At 41.8% G+C, this 20469-nt stretch overlaps 1 protein-coding gene and 1 long non-coding RNA gene across 5 annotated transcripts in view; both read right to left on the bottom strand.

The window, feature by feature from the left end:
- LOC125981307 (uncharacterized) overlaps positions 1-20469 on the bottom strand; it is a 199236-nt gene that overhangs the window by 83334 nt on the left and 95433 nt on the right. The window lies entirely within an intron of this gene.
- Positions 5018-8010, bottom strand: sox11a (SRY-box transcription factor 11a). The gene has a single exon (XM_049741276.2). The coding sequence runs from the start codon at positions 7816-7818 to the stop codon at positions 6664-6666; it is 1155 nt and encodes a 384-aa protein (XP_049597233.1). The 5' UTR covers positions 7819-8010; the 3' UTR covers positions 5018-6663.

Raw genomic sequence — 20469 nt, 5'->3', positions numbered from 1 at the left:
GCAGGTAGGGGGTCATGAATGTCTGTTACCGGTGCCATTAAAATGGAGACTTGCCGAGAGGTACTTTACTTCTTTTAAGTCGATTTTACAATATAGCTACAGTGACCAAAACGCTCCAAATGAAGCCATTAGTTTGTGGTGAGGGCCTGTTGATTTATTTTTAGTTCATGCATCTTGCTAGGGTAACGACACCCACAAAAACCCAAGCATTGCTCTTTCTCGCTCTCTCTTGCACACTCACGCAATCTCGGTTCCAAAAGCGGGGGAGGAGGTATTGCTCTAGTCTTAAATCCATGCATCCGGGCAGATAGCCAAACAGACTTTCCTCAACAGCAAGCAATGAGAGCGCTGAACTGAAGTGATAAAGTACTACACAGTCCCTTTGATTAGTTGGCAAATACTTTATCTGTCCAAGTATAAATATAGACATTTACAAGGGAGTAATCAAATGATCAAAGCCGTTATCCCGAGTTGCAAAAAGTTGCGTGTTTTAGTAGGTTGCGAATGTTGCGTTTGCCAATGCTGGCCAAACAGTCACCAAACCAGAATTGTGAAAATTTTCAAAACTGGTACACCCATAGGAGGACGTTGTTCATGGGTTGTGATAAGACCGGTTTTTGGAATTTCGATAATTTCTGGTTGACAAGAAAATACAACAAAACCATTTTGCAACCTTAAACCAATGTGTCATCCAAACACTTTGTAGTTCAACCTTAATGAATCATCTACAAAAAAAATCTCAGCCAGATTATGATATCATTCAGATTTTCCACCAACACAATCCATACAATTAATTCCATTATAAAACCCAAGTTTTTCCAATTTTCTCATTAGAAAGCAAGGCCATGCTCCCATTGCTGCTGCTACAGACAAATATCAAATGTGCAGTCACAATTAATTGCAAACACAGCTCTGCAAATCCCAAACTGAGCACAATCAGGCCAAGTGACTTTTATGATTGCTCTCTGAGCAAATGTCATTACAAAACGCCTCTAATTACACTGATCCCATTATTGAGGCATTTATGAAACGGTATAGAAACTATTTGTTTTCTCCCGCAGTGTGCAGCGCAACACAATTCTCAACCCCAAATCGGCAGAATGTCATCCGAGGGCCTCTGTGTAATTAATAGGATTACTCCGAGTTGAAAAGAGAAGCAGGTGCGCCTCCGGGTTCCTGCCCTCCCCTTACAGATAATTCACATGAGTGATGCACGACCTCCAGCGGCTCCCTACAGAAAAGTGACCTTATCCCAATGAGATCTTCCCACACGTCAGAACATATTCGAGGAGGATTGATTGAACTGTTTGTTTCTGTGTCGACGAGACAATACCGCCGCTTCAATCAACTCCCGACGACCCACTGAATCTACTCTAAACTTCTCTACTTGTTACTAAATAATGAAAGTGCAACGTGAATAATTGGAAATGGGGGAATGTTCGCTTGCAGCTTGAGAAGAGACTTTTGAGCAGTTTGTTGGTTTGGGAGTCGATTATCGTAGATTCAAACGTGGCTAGTTTTTGTCAACATAAGCACAACATACATATTTAAAATTGATCGCTAAATCAACGATCCAGAGGTGGCTCATATACAGACAAGCACTCTTCCACTCATAAAACATTTTGTTAAATAGACATAAAACGGTAAATTTCCTTTGGGATCAATATTCTCTAACGTATTCTTTTGTAATAATAAGGCTTACGATGAGAGGGGGGGGGGGCTAGGTTACGATTTTCATAATATTGTAAAATGGGAAAAAAAATAATTGAGAACGGCTTTACTCACTAAAAGGTTCTCTACATTAGGGTCTATATTGTTTTTTGCTGAAACAGTGTCTTGTTGGCCATTTGGTTAACGTCAAAGCCGTTTTATAGCGGGTCTAAAAGCAAACATTTCTGATTGAATTCTATAAAAGGTGTGAAAGCAGGACATGTGTGTGAAGTGGTGGGCAAACGTGAGTAAGCCACAAGCAAAACAAAAGGAACAGAGCACTGCGTGTACATACAATATCACACAATCCGGCAATATTTACTCTACCACTGCTTTGCCCCACCAAGTCCAAATCGAAAGCCATCCGTTGGTGGACGTTGCTCAATGACGGTTTGAGATTATACTAGTTGATTTACCGAGTGACATCATAAACTGTGCATAAGGCGCTTTTCCCAGAGCTAAGAACTTTAGGACCTTAGAAATAGAGCTCCTGTGTATTTTATTGGTAGACTCTATTCGGGGGTACTACTTTTCTTTCTATTACTTTACTCCACCAATTCCGATAAAAAATTACCCCCAATCCGCAACCACCCCATCAGTTTTCCCTTCTTCACCCCCTTCCAATATGTACGTGCACATGTGCATGCTCAATCTCGCAGGCTGCTCAGGCGCCATGTGGTGAATTGGGTCCTGGCCACCCCCTCCCCGTCCCACAAATGTGAAGGGATAGTGGATACCAATGCAGCAGATGGGGCTGATGCGCTCATCTCTGCCTCCCAGCACATCCACACCAAATGGATAGCCATCAACAGCAGCAGGAGGAGTCGCCCCAGGGCCAAGACTAGAGCAGAGGATACTGAGTCTAAGATGTGGCAATTTTACAGACAAATTCAGTGAAGGGGATGAATGAGCACTTTGAAGGTCCGATGGCTAAACATTCATGCCTTTCTCATTTGGATTCATGACTAGACTATTAAAGTGATATTTCGAGGCTTGTATAACTCATCGGACAGAAGGGACCGCTGTCAGTCAAGCAGACACGGCAGACAACAGGCTCGGGTACAATAAATCCTTCCGAGTCGTAAATTAACAGACAGTAAGCAGGTTTAAATTTAGGTGAGCGCTGTTGTTATTGTCGTGAAGAAAGCACCAGCAGTATTCCCATAGCGATATTAGACAGCTCTTGGGGGAGGCGGGGGGAGCCGATGTGGATCAACGATGACACAACATGGAATCTTACTGCACGGTGGCATAAGCTCAGCCATGATGTAATGCATCTGAGCTCACCGGATGAGAGTCAGCATGCAGGGAGAAGGAGGGGCGCTTTAGGAAGATGCGAGGGATACATAACAGGCTTTGTTATTAAGAGATTTAATAATAAAGAGGACCCTGTCGTAACATGTTTAAACGTTGGGTTCTTTTGGTGGTTTTTGTGCAAGTGTCGGGGATTTGCTTTTGACTTCAAGATGTAGATGAATGATTTAAAAGCTCATGGAATGGAAAATGACTTACTCGTGTCACCCCCCCCCGATGAATCGACCGCCGCATCTCTCGAGGATTTCAGATTCACCCTTTTTATTTATTTAAGCAGGAAATAGAAGGAAATTTCAACGGGTCACTAATTTCATTTCAACATGTAGCAGTGGCATTAGCTCTGAGCAGATATTTCAGAGGAACACAAAATCAATGTTGAGATTCTGCTGGGAATAGCCCAGGAACCCATTAGCAACTTTGACCAATAGGTCAGCTAAAGTAATAGCTGGATAAATGTTTTATTACAGATTTGCAAACCGACCTAATGGGGGGCCAGTACCTGCGCGGCCATGCATGGGAAATATTAATCATCGGATTCTATTGCCGTAATGAACACAAATCTCTCAGCAGCCTGAGATGCGTGGCTCGTATGATCTATTGGAGGCGGAGCTCTTCGGCCACGCCTCGGAGGAGACTGGAGGAAGCATATGTGCAAAGACGTAAGCACTTAAAAGTTCATCATTTTACATTCTTTGACATTGTACTGTGACATCACTTTTGGAGGAGATATGTTTTCTAATTACACCCAACTTATACCTATGACAACATCTCAAACATTTGTCATTACTGTGGGGGGGGTGGCTCTGCACATAAAGTGACGTATGGGTACTTTTAACAGTCACTAATCTTTATTTTGAGCTCTAAAGAGGAACATATACTACATACTATATATATATGTGTATATATATAATATAATATATATTTTATATATATATATATATAATATATATTTTATATATATATATATATATATATAATATATATTATATATATATATATAATATATATTATATATATATATATATATATATATATATATATATATATATATATATATATATATATGTGTGTGTATTTGTATATACGTGTGTATATTCGCACAGATCCAATTTTGATTCTTTAATCTCTGTCCACATTATTATCACAAATGTAATATATTTTTCATATTTTATATAATATACTATTTTCTCAGTCACAGATATTTTTTTCATTTTTATTTGTATTTATTTTATTTCATTTTAAGTGTATTTTTCTTATGAGTGCAGCCCCCACCTTCCATTTAATATCATATCAACGCTTTGCCATTCATTTTATCTGAATGCCACGTGCGGCGTCCACTGAATAATCGTTTTAAATCGTCTTTAGTTCCAAATGACACTCCCCAGTGATATTTTTAAGAATTAACAGATCGCGAGACTGAATTTCCACAGTGGAATTATGTTCTTAACAACACATTTTTATAGATTAGAAGACATCTGCCTGGAACAAGTGCAAATGTTTATCTCAGAGTGAACATATGTCAGATGTGGTGCTTTTTTTCTTTTTTTGCACATCTCTCAAGCGGCTCAGCGCTGAGCATGGAGCTACTTTTCTGAATGGAAGCCAGACACACTGAGTGCTCCCACATGCTGGGTCGGGGAGGGAAGAGGGTGGGGGAAGCGGCTCCTGTTTCCAGCTCCGTCTCCAAGGGGACCAGCGAGCCCACCAATCGTGTCGCTGAGCGTCGGCAAGCGGGCGATTCAATTGTTTAAAGGTGCAGCAACCGCTTTCATGTTGTGGAAGTAAATCAGTTTCAAGACTGGAGTTAAGCACTTTTCTTTCGTTCCTTTTTTTTTATTATTAAATGTGAAATCACATGTTATTTTGAGCCCATCCACTTCTCACAGCATCTGCCTAAATACAAACTAGGCCTCATACTGTTAACACATCCTTTTTCAAAACAAATAACACAGTTGTGTACATATACATATATTCACAAACTGAAAGGACAGTCTATGGTGGTAGGTTGTTATTTATTCCAAAAAAGATGACAGGTTCACACTCGGAATGTGAAGTAACTACTGCCCAGAACTTCCAACAAGGAAAACAAAAAAAGTCTCGGCATATAATTAAGTCATATTCCAAAAACCATTTGTTCTGCTTTTTATCAAACAGATTTCATATGAGACTCACATAAAAATAAACTGCTTTTTAAGTGCAAGAAATAAAAAATACAGGTTTATGGTTTATGATAAAAAAGAAGGCAGTCTTCAGTTTTAAAATAAAGTTTCATTTAATGAAACCGGAGTGTGGAATGTAGTTTTTTTTTTGCTTGCTTTGACCACCACGGTATCACACATGCCCTTTTGCAGAAGTAATCGTCACGTCAACTGGTTTGCCCCCCCCACCCTCACCCACCCCGATATTTTCCAATAACATTCAAAAATGTGTTTGTATTTATCACACCACAGGCCATATGAACTTGTTTTGCATCAGTTCCAGCTGATTTGTTTTTATTCTTTGTCTGCCCGGACAGGCTTCAGCATCATAACATGAGAGGATGTCGACAGTGCACAAGTCTGTTCAAATTTTCCCATCACTTGCTACAATTGTTGATGGTCTGTTTCTTAAAGAGTATTATATTGCACAAAAAATGAGAGGGGCGAAAAAACAGTATGTGCCATAAAAATACCAAAAAAAATAAAAAATCCAGTTTCACACCTGCGATCGGGACCCATCCACATATCACGAGTATGATATACATAAACTCCTAACTTTTACTATATTACAGTACATATACAATCTTGAAACTAGTTCCAGCTCTGAGGTATGTGTATCCCCCATGACGCCATTGTATTGTCTACAAATACTCAACAAATCTGCTCTACAACTGTACAAAAAAAACCTAGTTGAAAAATCACAAGGCATTTTTGATGCAAGTTTTAATTTAACTTAATCCTTAAAACCAGGACTCCCTTGCATGCGTAAAAACAAAACAAAAAAGGATAAAGGGAAGAAGTGCCTGAAACTCACTGAAAGCACAGTAAGAACATTCCCTTTTGACTGTACAAAAATATGCCTGAAAATATTATCTTACTTTTTCTTTTAAAAAGATGAGGTCTGTCATGTATCAAAATGTTTCCTCCACGTGTTGTGTGTACACTGCTGAGGTTTGTCAAATTTATCCAAACGAGGAGGTAAACGGAACCGGTTACAAAAAACAAAAACATTTGATTTAGAAATTACAGAAACCGTGTGGGGTTTTTTTTTTTCGCTGATAAAGTAACATCCTGAACAGTTCACAGATTTGCTTCGAGTCAGTCCACAAGTTTCATCTCCCTGCAGTTTTTCTAAAAAGAGGATAAGATGCATAGAAGTCATGTTTTCCCCCCTATGCAGCAGGGAAAATCCAGAAAACCCTGTCATGCTGCCAGATAATTTTTAAAAAAGTCTGCAGACTTGTTTGCTTTTATGTTTTTTTTTTTTTTTTGCTACCATCTTCTTAAGCATCTCAAACCTCACCTTGCCTCTTGGTCCTGAAACACAGGACCACCTTCCCCACCGAAAAGGAGGGAGGCAGGGTCTTTAGGGACAACTTGATCAGGACAAACGCATCAGTGAATTTCTCTCCTCTGAATTATTACTTTTTCTTTTTTAAACTCAGTATGTAAAGACCAGGTCTGAAAAGTTGGCCTCCAGCCAGTCCCCTGCGATCATCTCACTGAGTTCAGGCGTGCAATAGTCTGGGAACTCAAAGTGAGAGCCCAGGCTGCCCTCGCTGAACGAGTCCAGATCTTTATCCACAAGGGACAACGACAGGTTCCCTGAATTGGGGTTGCCCAGCTCCGAGCCAGAGGCGCTGGAGGCGAAATTCAAACTAAAGTCAAACAGCAAATCGTCCGCGTCCTCGCCGGAGGAGGAGCTGCTGGATGAGGAAGAAGAGGAGGAGGACGTGGAGACCGACCTGGAGGATGCTGGTGAGAGGGAAGCAGCGTGCAATGTGCTCTGCTTGGAAATGTTCTTGATGTTGTAAAAGAGTCTGTTGGTGGTGCCGGTGGTGCTGGTGGCTGAGCCGCGCAGCTCCTCGTACATGCTCGCCCCCTCCGACTCGGCCGAGGAGCTCAGCGTGGGGCTGGCGGGCACTTTGGCGACGTTGTACGGCCTCAGGCGCTCCTCCTTAATCCCCGCGACCCGGTGGTGGTGGCGGTGCATGTGGTGGTGCATATGGTAGTCCTCCTCGTAGTCATCGTCGTCCTCCTCCTCATCGCTGGGCTCGCTCTTGATCACTTTGGCCGCCTTGAAAGCCGAGAACACCCCGCTGCACTCGTCCGCGTAACCGTGCGAGGACTTGGGACCGCTCTTGGTCTTAATCTTGCTGCACTTCTTGCTCGGCGTCTTTGCCATTTTGCCGCACTTCTCCGGCGACGGCGCCGACTTGGAGCTGTCGAGCTTTGGTTTCTTCTTGGGTCTGTACTTGTAGTCGGGGTAGTCGGCCATGTGTTTGAGCCGGAGCCGCTCCGCCTCCCGTATGAAGGGGATCTTCTCGCTGTCCTTCAGCATCTTCCACCGCTTGCCGAGCCGCTTGGAGATCTCGGCGTTGTGCATGTCCGGTGATTGCTCCATGATCTTTCTCCGCTCGATCTTGGACCACACCATGAACGCGTTCATGGGTCTCTTGATGTGGCCCGTGGCGGTCTTGCACCAGTCCGGGTTGATGGCCACCGGGCTGCACGCCATAAATTCACTCTCCTCCGAGTCCGTCGCCTCCCGTGACATGCTCCCGTCCGTCTCGCTGTTGTCGGTGTGTTGCACCATGGTGCCACCCCAACGTCTCTCAACACTTGGTCAGCCCCGGCTGCGTCCTCTGTTTTTTCCTCTCTATTTCCTCTTACTCTGGTGTCTGGGCACCGGTCTTTTTTAAAGCGTCCAAACGCGCGCGTCTCAAGCTCTGCACTCTTTTTGCAGACTTCCAAACTGCCTTCTTAACTAGTTATCGGCTTTTTTCGTGCCGTTGCGTCATGGTGCGCCGTCCAATCAAGTCGCTTGCACTCCGCCCAACAGACTCCATCCAAGACTCCTCTTAACCCTTTTAGTCCTCCCCGTCGGAGTGGGGGGTGAGGAGGAGGAGGAGGAGGAGGAGGAGAAGAAGGGGGAGGAGGAGAAGAAGAGGGGGGTTGGTGGGGCTACGCTGTGTCTGGGCCAACACTTCGGCACAGACGAGATGACCATCGTGCAGCCTAGCGCGTAAAAGTGCGTCTGTGGGCTGGGGGTGCGGTTGAATACCTTTTTATTTTAAGTAATTTTGTAGTAAATCTATAAAACGGTTATGCAGATGTTTGTGCAGGAACGAGATGTGATTATGTGTTTTTTTCTGTTTCCTCTCCCTCAGGTTGGATACTGAAGGTGGCGCTTGGACACTGTTGCAGACGCTTGGATGCGCTGAATGCGTAATGCCCGTCTACGCGCCTGGCTAGTTCGGGAAAAAAAAAAAAAAAAATCGGAACCCCAGTGTTATTTGTTATCTTGGATATCAGCTCCCCTAAGATGCATCTAACCAAGTGTTATTGTCCCAGCTAATCTATTTTGGTGACGTTTCTTTTCCTGTTTGTGTGTGTGTGTGCGCGCGCGTCTGTATCAGAGGGAAAGAAGTAGGTCAGTAGTACAGTATCTTTCCAGGTCGTTTTTCTTTTCTTTCCCAAAAGTATTGCATGTAACATTGTATTTGCACATTTTAATTAAGAAAGAATATAGGTCAAATAAATACAAGTGAGTATATGCTTTGATTTAAATATGGATTAATGCACATGTGGTGAGTTAAAGCATGCAAACACAGAACTGTATCACAGTTTGGCGACTCTAATTTGGATCTGCATTATCGTAGCTCAATTTTTGTTATCGGCGTATATGAATTGAAACCAGGTAAACAAGGTAAAATCTAATAATTTACAAGACTTTAGGGAGAATAGTAACTGGACTGGCGAGATGAAAGCTGAACTTCTCAAAGGTGTGCAATGGTAAATTGTAACAGCATTTCAGAAAAAGATCATACTTCAAACATATCCCACATGAAGGGAGAATAATAAAATTAAAAAAAAAAATCAATGTAATCGTGAAGCCTTGCCCATACGTATGCATATGACCTGTTGACATTTGCTGTGTCAAGAGTGAGCAGCATCTAGGTGGCTACTCTTGTACCCCACCCTTCCCCCATCCCGTGTCTGCAGGCCCTGGGTTGTAGCCAGCAGCACCGGGCCCCTCTCTTTTCTCTCTGCTTCGTCCCCTAGAGGGCAATCACTTACCCTTTTGAAACCCTCCCCCCACATACACCCTGCCACCTTATTTCCCCCAGCTGGGGTTTAGGAGTGTCTCTACCAAGGTAGTCAGCGAGAGCATAGCAAGGGAGGGGTGTGGCCTATGGACGGAAGGGGGGCTGCATCATGGCAGAAAGATGCTGAGATCGTTTTCAGTTCTGCCTCTCGGATACAGAAAATGCTGCAATGATTCATAATGATGCTGCATTAGATTTTTCATTTAATGTGATATTTCCTGTTGTATTATTTTATGTTATATGATTTGTAAAGCGCTATGTTAGGGCTAATTCTGTTCTGAAAGCACTATATAAATAAATGTATTATTTTTAGAAAGGTAGTTCAAATCATGGTTACAAGGGCGTTCTGGTTCAATTCAGTCTTATTAAATAACCAAAAGATAAAGATCAGGCAAAATGAGTAAAGGACCTTTTGTGATTGCTTCCCTTGCCTTATCTCTTCATGATGCTTCCAGGCTGGACACATGGATCACCAGCCCGCTTAATGATGAGCATGCAGGGTGGCTGTCCTGCTCATTAGCATGGCTCATTATTGGCTGTGAATGAGGTGTGGTGTCAGCTCATGCAGCCCCTATGAGTCATCTTTGGGAGGGGCTGGTCGCCATGTCTGCCTCTCGCGAGGCAACCCCACCCACCTCAGAGCCCATCCCCCTTCTTGTTTCACCCACCTGACTGCCTCTACGATCAGACTGAAAGGAATAGTGAGGTGTCATTCCAACGAAAATATACAGAGAAAATCCTGTGTCCAAAATGCTGATTCAAATGGCAAAATTTATGTGAAAAAAACATTTTAGTCCAGTGTACGGAATAATTTTCTTAGTGAATCGTCCTCCAAGTGTGATTTCTGCTACACCCCATTCCCATTGCACCCCCTCAAGGCTGACGCTTAAATGCTTATTTGCTGCCTCGTGTCAAGGGAGAGGACTTTTTATTCTAGAGCGATGGAGTGTTGAATTAAGTGATGGTTTTCATGTAGAAGCATTGAAAGAGGGTTTTAGGGAAAGGAGGGGGAAAAAGCAAAACAATTCTCTTTGCATTGCTTATCTTAAAGCCCCCTGAAAGCAGCTGGTGCACTCACAAAGGGCCAGTGAAGCGTTAGATCAATACTAACCCTGGCTGGAGGCTATCTGATGTTCAAAATGCATGGATCCGTCTCCTCTACATAGCCCTGAGACAGGTGTGGACTTCTGGAAGCCACTATCTGATGGCCTCACAATGGGCGAGTGGGGGTACAGAGGCAGGGGAGGTAGCGTATAAAAACGCAAATTGACTTTTCAGTTGACAGACACATTCTTGGGTATCCTGTGTGCTCAAGTTACAATGTTTATTGTCCACACCGTCAAGTGTCGTTTCTCATGGTGGACTCACTTCGCACTTGCCTTGTGTTTGAATTTGTGTAACAAGTTCCAGAATTTAAACCGCAGCAGAAGGTAAATTGCTTCTCCTGTACAGCACATTCGCAGGAACCCAATCTAGTCTTATAAATGTGATGATTTAAAGTTCACGAGTCAGTCGCCACGGCCTCTGCCCGTGTCTTCGAGATGTCACTAAAAGTGCTTCGCTGCCTGCCTGTCACTTTATGATCTCATTCCTCACGCTGTCTCCCTTGCTCCCATTTTTTGCAGATAATACAAATGAGGAACAGTTGGGGAACTTGTTGTTCCACCACTTGTGTGTTTGCAGCCTTTGGGCCATTTTTAATCCTCCCTTCACCGACCCCCAACTCCTCACTCTTAGCGTTTTGCATCAGTGATTCAATGCAAATGGTTCTCCCAGGTGTCAGGTTCTTTGTTGACCTCCTTGATGTGGCCTCTGTGTCTCAAAAGCCTGATGCTTAGCAGATACTTGAGAGTAGAGTAGCTTGTCGTGAATGTAAACAGTTGATGCTTGAACACTGTGCCGGAATGCAAGTGTCGCAGACAGCCAATAAGAATAAACGACTCGCGACAAAGCTTCTTTGCATTCGCCCTGCTCGGTAGTCAGCTCCAGCGTAGGAAGCGCCACTCGCATCAAAATGTTATTTCTAGAGGTAGGTATCCTGTCCCAGTTAAGGAATGGTACATTCGTACAGCAACGATAGACGGCTATTTTGCGGACTAAGAACAAGGTATGAAAAAGTAAAAAAAAAAATATTACGGACTGAGGACGGACAGAAGTGCTTTTTTGTTCGTCTGCATCAATAACTAGGTCAAGTACCAACGGACCTCTCAGTCCGTCTAACGGACCGTTTCGGCACACTAACATGATGGAGCGATTTTCAGTTTCCAAAGGACAAACGATGGACGGACAGATGGATCAGTGACGGAAGCAATGACAGAAGAAGAAGTTAGAATGGACCATCTACATTTGGTCAAAAAAAATCAAACCCAGAACATCTTGACTAAGAAGCAGACACAATCGCCCCAATTGGATCCCTACCAGGAAAATTTAGCTTCTTTACATACGTTTTCTTTGTTTTCCTATATTTAGGTAGCACCATAACTCTAGCATATCCTAAACTACTACCCATGAGAAAATCCAACATAAATATTATGGCACTCAAGTGAATCTTTAGCTAAATAAAGAGACTGAATATAACACTTAAAGTCCAGTCTCTCTATAAAGGCGACAAGTGTTTGACTGCTCTGTAAGAAAGCATGATAAATATTTCCTGTATTTTTCTGCTGCTAAAGCCACAAAGCCAAGAAAGCACAGTGGTCAGAACAGGATGACATCATCTTGCAGCTAACACTGTACATGTTCCCTAGTAATCATATCGCCGCGTCATCCCAGACCATTTCAATTCTTTAATTATATAGCAGCACCGCTGGCGACATGGAAATGTTGTTTACCATCCGAGTCCAGTACTCCTCAGGTTGTATTGTACATTGTGTCTTGTGTTAATAAACTAGCAGAGGAAGAGCCCTCCAGGCACTTTGCAGGCCTCGTAATGAGAGTGTGTTTAGTCTGGAGACCGTGTGCGACTAATGCTGATGGATCGTGTGGCTGCCGGTCCAGTTTTGTGTTCTTTTGCACACTGGAGGACACAATTGGCGGGTGGGGGATGAAGAAAAGTTTCATTTGCAAGTCTATAAAATGTGTGTCAGTCTACAAGAAGATAATTTACATGTTAATGAAGGATCGCTCATTCAAAGTGTAATTGCACAAATTGCAGTGAATAGTTGCTGAGCTTATATGTAATTCAAAGGGAAACAAATATATAAAAATATATAATAAAAAAATACACACACAGACACATTCACTCATCTTAAATTGTTTTTGCCAAATAGATATTTCGTGGAATCCTGCGTTCTCTCTACTGGGTGTCCTTATTATTATGAATTCAAAGTAAAACATGATTTGCAATGGATTTGTTTACCATATTTCACAACTAAGCTCTAACAAGAAACACAGGGCCACGTGCGTTTGCTTTCCTGCTGGCTAGCTCAGACTTGCCCCTTTCCCGAGATAAGATATTGTTGACTGCAGGCCGGTCGGTCGGTGTGTGCGGTGACTAGCAAGGAGAAGCGGTGGGGGGGCCTCGGCTGTGCTTAGTCACCCTCAGCCGCATCCTGTGCTCTGAAGTTTTACTGGTTTATGATCTTTGCACCATCCTAAGAATAGTGACAGTTCAAAGCAGCATGACAAATTGAGAATCCATGCCCTGTGGACCTCTTCATTATGAGCCGCTGGGGTGAACCTAAATTCAAATCAGGGATTGTATTTAAGGTTAAGGTGAACTTTTAACGTGTTTGCAAAATGGGAGGGAGGAGAGTTCTGTTTATGATTGTGCAAATTGGATTCCTGTTAACCTTTTTTTTTTTAATCTTCCATGAAAACGACAGAAGGTTAGATACCTGATAGTCAATAAAATATACCGGACACAACCTGCAGGTTTGAGAAAAGTAAATGTAAGATCAAGACCTCTCATTTACTAAATATGACTATGCAATAGTATTCTTGATACACCATTTATGATATACATCCTGAACTAAAGTATTGTTTTGGAATCCACTCATTCCGATTATGCTCAATATATTTTTAATTAAAATGAAAAACCTCGAAGCAACGATAAAGCTTGCAAAATAATAGTCAGACATTTCTTCAAGTTGTAACACAGTCGTGCAAATCTGGCGCATTTATCAGGCTTTACCCTCCAAAACAAAAACAAGACGAAACCGACTCACAAAGAGACAAACACTTGAAGCGAATCTGAGCATTCAGTCATGTTTGAACAGTGACCAGATAAGATAGCTCAAAGTTATCAGCGTGAGATGAATTCCCAGAGGACTCCCCTGGAGGGGTTTCATCAACGTAGTGTGAGGAGGAAAATCAATTCCTCAAACCACATGGTGACAAATAACCACCTAAAACCAAGGAGGAATTAGTCTCACCCTCAAAGGCTCTATGCCGTTGAGGAATGGAAAGATGTAAAGGACAATCATTCCAGCAGCGCGGCACGTAAACACGGAGCAAGTTTGTAAACATCATCATACTCATGTGGGTCAGAATGAAAACAGTCACCAGGAGTCGACGAGGTGGTCGCACACCATTTTACAAGAATGCCTGGCTAAGTTTGTTGTCTAAAGAAGGACGACATTCAACCCTTGCATTCCCAAATGTACCCATTTGCAAATTTGTATCCATTTTCTGGAGGGAGGGGGAGGTGGCGACTATCACTGATTATTTACTGAAAAGTATCTGCTTTCATGCCAAGGCCAAAGCAATAAAAGTATTCCTTGATGTTAAGGAAGTAAGGAGTTGAATAGTTCAGAGCATTAAAAAAAAAAAAACTTTCCTGTAGCCGTTCAAGAAAATTTAGTAAAATAGCAAAAAGAAGTCCATCCATCCCATTTTTCTTATTTATAGCCACAAAATTACAAATGCACACTATTTTTTCTTTCTATGAACTGACTCTCTTGCCCTTTCCTTCACGTCTCCTCTTGAAATATTCGACAGGCTTCAAGAAAGACTTTCATAAATGTGCCCTTTTTTTTGTTGTTGCTAAATCCTCCATATCCTCTGAACGAGCCTAACGCTATCTGTGAGCTCGCAGTAAAGGTCAGTGGAGGAGACTGGGGGATAGTGTGAGGCTAAGATGTGTGCATGGCAGAGCATTTAACAACTAGGGATCAATAATGGAAGGTAATGTGTCATCGCAATCACACTTCCTGACGTGGGTGTCGCAGAGTTTCGTGCTTCCTTCAGATGGCTTTGATGTTTGCATGTCAAAGATCAATATTTTTTTTTTGTCTTCCTATGAGCAAGGTAGGTTTGAAAGTATGATTTTTTTTTTTTTTAGTTCTGTCAATCAAAATATTTTTTTTTTTAAATAAAGAAGTGAAGAGAAATAAACATAAAAAAGATAAACACAGTCAAGTAAGCGCCGGGCGGATTACCTCGTCTTTATTTCCAACATTTGTGCAGCGATACTAATCTCATTACAAGTGTCTGTCACGCATACATGACGATTCACTTTAACAAGGTGCACTTTCTTTTTTTTTTTTCTCCGCCACCCTTCAAACTCAGCGTTGTTGGCAAATGAAAATACATGAGAAGCTCTTGTGAAACCGACAAGGCCTAACAAGGAAAAGAGAACAAGCCTCAGCACTTTTGATCAGTTTGTGTTGCGACTTGTTCCTCCTATCGAAACACACATCGGTGATACAATATTAGATTTCACATAAACCTCGGATGGAAGCAACACGTAATTAGCATCTTGTTAATCGAAGGGAGTCATTACAGTCTATGATAGTGGACTAAATTTTTTGCTAGCACCAACATAATGATTCTACTCACCCTAATTGTATTTTCTATATGAAGCGCCTCGTCTTTCTTTTAACAAGAAATTGTGAAAAACATCCTGAGGCAATATTTTTTTGGAACTACTTTTAGCTAACAAGATGACTGCATAAATATTACATGCGGCTCTATCTGCAGTATACTTTTTAATTTATATCTTTATAGATGTAGAAAACTTTCAGAAGCATACAAGACAATTATAATCGGCTTCAAACTAACTCCCGGCTATACCATGATGACCTCAGTGATCTTTGGCTGTCATTGTCTTTCCAATAGCGGAATAATCTGACTGTTTTGCTCAAAGCACCCGGAAGACCAGTACCTTAATCATAGCTAATCCCTGCAAGCAAGCAAGACACGTCTTAGAGTGGAGGGGTGGGAGTGGGTGGGGGGGCATAGGATGGACACATCACCCCAATTAGCAGATGCTTTAGCTTTAAAACCAAGTCATTAGGATCCCATAACCTCCTTGTCATTCAGAGTTTCTGCTTCAGCTTTGAGACTCCGACAGTCTCGTGTATTCGTTTATGAGCAGATGCATAAAGACAGAAAAAGACATGAAAGGGATAATTGTATTGCATGACAGTGTCTAACATGAACATCCTCTGGGCATAAATGAGGTAGAGCAGGCACAGTTGTAAAATGGCCAAATCTATTTTATTCCAGTTTATTTTGATGAATTGTTATTAAATCTCAGCAAGGAAAACACAGTCAAGTTCAAATGTCTGTCAGGTTTGTGGATTATGTTACAAGAAGTCTCCTGTTGCCGTAGTGACACTGGTTTTCCGTTATTTAATACTCAACCAGATTCTCAAAGGAACAAATTTGCAGGGAATCTTTCCAGGTGTGTGCGGGTAGAGAGGTCAAAGTATTAAAGGCGCAGCCATTAAGGCAAACCACAATAAGATGAGGGTCAGGGATGAAGTTGAATGACAGCTCAGGATGAATATAATTCAAACGGCCGTGATAAAGACGGGTTCAAACGTTAAAAATCGGAATAATAATGCTTGCCTGCACCTACATATTTTCATTCTTTTCTCCATTCGGGAAGCGAGAGGTCAGATAAAAAGGAGGACAATGACCAAGCTGGTGAGATTGATGGTGAGAATGAACGGCCGAGCAAAATCTCGACTCAATCAAATCCGTTCGCCGTTAATGAAAAAAAGAGGGGGACCGTACTGTAAATCATCTTATGGTCTCATATATTAGCGGTAATGAATTCACGCTGCCACGTTTAACCTTAGTTTTGCAATTCATTATTTTTGAGATTAACAAGGGAGGGAATTTAAGTGAACTGTCTGCGGGGAATTACAGCGAAGGCCTTGTTGTCAATCAAGGATTGTGTTCCCATGTCTTTCATTAGGCTCTGAGGAATTAAATAAGACTTTCTTCTAATGGCGGATGGCTCTCCCTATTTAACGCTCCTCTTCTTCTCCCAAGATGGTTAACTCTTCATTACCCAAATTAAAGGCATCCATCTCCGTTGGCTCCTGCCACATTGCTTTGACCTCTACCTGTCAAACTTTTCATACGAACGCTTGAGTGATGGATGATAGCCCCTGTACTATTGTCAAAATCACCCAGTGACTGTCCAACCCTTTCTGATCCATTCTATCCATCTCCCCAGGCTACATGCCGCCAGCCGCGATTTAACAATGAAGCCGAGGTGCTAAATTACTCTCCAAGAAATTAGAAACTACCTTTTAATTATATGCCTGGGAGTGTTTCAAAAGTTCAGAAGATCACTGCCAAAAGCTTTTAACTCGACTTTGTGTGCGCTGATCGTTTATATTCCTTAGGCGTGCTATTTCAAGGGTCGCTCGACATGCCGAAGGCTGAGCGGCGAGTTTGAGAAACCATTGGGAATAGGATAGGGAAACATCTGAAGGACATCCATGTTATACGATGTTGAAAAATGCTGCCATGTTATAGTTATTTAACCGTTAACGACATATTTAATGATAATGATGATTTAAATCAGGGGAGCATTTATCTATGCAAAGTCTTTCAATGGTAGTTTTTTCAATTATTATAATTAATCAATTAATTATAATTATATATTACTCAATAAAAACGCAATGAAAATTAGATAATGATTGTGTAAATATAACTGTAAAATAATTATAAAAAGCGAATAACCTAACATTTCTCGGCACGGCTCTGATCAGTCGATATGTGTTTGGCAACGTACTTAAATGTCCGCACAGTCTTTGCTTACAAAGGAAGTGCAGGTCCTCTGCAATCCTGCCTATATTTCCTCCCCTTTTTGCATCACTTTGAGACACATGCGAGTGTTCAAACACATGCCAAACATCATACATAAAACATGATATAAGTGGTCCTGTTCTTGTCTGACCTCTTGTCCTCTTGCGTTTCTTGCAGGCAGATGTAGATAAAGCTCCAGACACACCTCAGTTCCTGAGAGGAGAGTTATGGCTTCCTGGGAGAGGCAACGCCATCCCCACAGAGCCCCGAAGAGTTGGACAGCTCCCTACGGTTAAGGTGCATTTCTGACTTGGCCTCCCCTTCTCACTTTGAGATGCTTCGTGTACCTGTCAAAAGGTCAAAAGGGGACTCCGGGTGCAGACAGCAAGATGGTGTCGGTGTGTCCGGATGTTTTTGCGGGTGTGAGCGAGAGACTCCCCTCCAAGCGCACTCCCACTACCCCATGTGACAGATGCCAGGCTGTTTATGTGTGAGGTGGAGGAGTGCTGGGTGGGCAGGTGGGCAGATGCATTTGTTTGCAAGTGCATGTGTGAAAGGAAGTGTCTATGCCTTGTATGTGTGTATCATGCCAGAAGCTGCACTTGTCAAGAGAATGCAGGCGCACGCTTGAAAGCATTTGCATACATGAGCATACAGTTTGTCATGCATCTTCATTCCCTTGGTTTAAGAGATTTTTTTTAGTGAAGGCCGCAACCAAAATAAAACCAACCCGTCATATCAGCCACTACGCAAGTGATGAGCTCATCATTAGAATCCATAACCGGTTCCGTCTTATTCAAGATTATAACTCAATCGCTCAATCACACTTAGGTAATAGTTTAATCACAGAGTGGTCAATAGGAGTCGACATGAGACTAATTATAAATCTGGGGTGACTTCAACTCATTGTTCTTTCTTGATGGCGGCTGGAGCAAGAGGAGATTTTGTAGGATGAGTGACAGCTCTAGTGAAGCAAGGATAATCATGGTGCTATGTGCTAACTCTGCCCCCACCACCCCTCCCTCTTCCAATAACCCATCCAGAGATCAAACTCAATATAGCGCTCTCCTTGATTAAAACGTTTAATTATATGTATCATCTTGCAATACACACCTTAAGATAAAAACTTGAATGCATAATTTGTGATCCATTATGTTAGTTGTGTTTTCAAACATTTCCATTTTGTGCTAGTTGTTGTGTGAACAAAAACAGCAAAGCGGTTAAACCACTTTTTTAAAAAGATCATTCCGAAGCCAGCAAGAGACAATAAAAAAATAAATGGAGACTCTCATTCATTGACTCTCATTCATGATGACGGTCTACAATGACAATGTCATAAAAAAATTGCCGTAATTTCAATAACAAGTGATTTCAACTACATTCAAAGGTTTTTCAAGTGACTTGTGTCATTTCCAACTAATTACAGAGTATTTTTCTTTGACATCCTCCCAAATTCTTCAGAAAACCAGCTGAGAAGTTGACTGCTGGGTATTCTTCTACAGATTTTCCCCGACTAAAACCTTTCTATTTGTTAAAGTGATTTGACAGGAAAGTAAAAACACACACAAAAAAAGATATTCCGCAAATTGTGGCAAACAGACGCAATCCGTTGAGTATATCAGTTGCCGTAATGTGTCTTGAAGGTTCTTCACTAAGCCTTTCTCATCAGGTTAGCGGACAATCGTGCTTTTTAAAGCACGGTCTTGACTCGCGGTTGGAAACAGGAAAGAACAGCAGTCTCCCATTACGGCTTCTTCACCAGCACTTGGGAAGGAAGCGAACAGCGGTCTGCCGCCGTTACAGTTTCACTCAAACGCACACAAGTCAAAAGCAGTCTTGACTCATGGTTGGAAACAGGAATCAAACGGTGATTACACACCGCAAAAGAATCTGGTCCTGTTGTTCGTATACAAAGTAGCTTTCTGAATTTGTAAGTTGTCAGATGAAGTGAAGATAATTTGTGCTGGTGAAACAGTAGAATTTCACACAGCCTGGAAAAAGAGATTTTGATTTTCCTGTATCACTCTTCTGTGTGAAAGGCACCGAGGGTGCGAAGGTGACTTGGCTATTTCCTGATTTCTTGAAACCTAACAGAGGCAGGAAGGCGTCAGCGTGAAAAGAAATAGTGGAAAACCGGAATGGCGGTGCGAAGTTTAACACCTGGCAATCATTTACAACGTACGCTTGTGTTGAACGTAATTCCAAGATCGTACTTGACGCTCATGTGCTCATGCATAAGATTATCTGAATGCGGAATTTTATGTTGCGGCAATATTCCGTTTTGCTATTTTCTTTTTATGAAAGGCACAAGCTGGTAAATGCTGAGTTTCTGGGCTTGATGGACTTGGGGATTTGCAAGTTGAAGTTCGGAAGGGTCACAATATACCCAGCATGACTCGGGAGTCCTGTAAAGATGGCAGATTGCAGTCAATCACCTTCTCAGTGGCGTGAATGATACACTGCAGTCTGCCCTTGTCCTTGGCAGAGGCTTGAGACTACCAGATGGTGATGGAGGAGGCGGTGAGGATGGAAGTGCACCATCATCTCTGAATCTTAGCTATAATGATAATACATGGAGTTCTTTTGGAAGAGGGCACAATTAATCTAAAATTTTATGTAATACTTTTCAAAGAATTCACAATCTATAACTTTAAAATATGTTATCGTGTTTAGAATTCTGATTACCTTTAACCATTATCAGTTCGGTCACAATGGTCCAAGCTCAATTTGGTTTTCTTTCAAAACATTTCTAATTTAGGTCGATTATATTCGGTATAATTAGATCCGGAGTCTGTCACCACAATATCTTTATTAACTGTATGTTTGAAGTATGATTTCATCTTGATTGTAACTTTATGAATCTAACTTGCAACTCTACAATGTAGCGGTTTATATTTTCACTCAGTGAGACTTTTTGGCAAATAGCACAAACAGGTCCATCAAATAGCAAAGTGTTTTGTTCACAAAAAAACTAAAAGCTATTTATTTTGAGTCTGATCAACCCCAAGTCCATAGAACCATAGTAGAATCAATAACAATAACATTACAACTGTAACGTAAAAATTAAAAACTCATCTAATACTACCTATAATAATATTTTACAATTATGAAAACTATCAAACATTTCAATTTGGTTCAACTCCAAATTGTAC

This window comes from Syngnathus scovelli, chromosome 14 (assembly GCF_024217435.2).
Source record: "Syngnathus scovelli strain Florida chromosome 14, RoL_Ssco_1.2, whole genome shotgun sequence".
Taxonomy (NCBI): Eukaryota; Metazoa; Chordata; class Actinopteri; order Syngnathiformes; family Syngnathidae; genus Syngnathus; species Syngnathus scovelli.
Note: the sequence above shows the minus strand (reverse complement) of the source record. Positions and strands in the feature narration are given on the sequence as shown.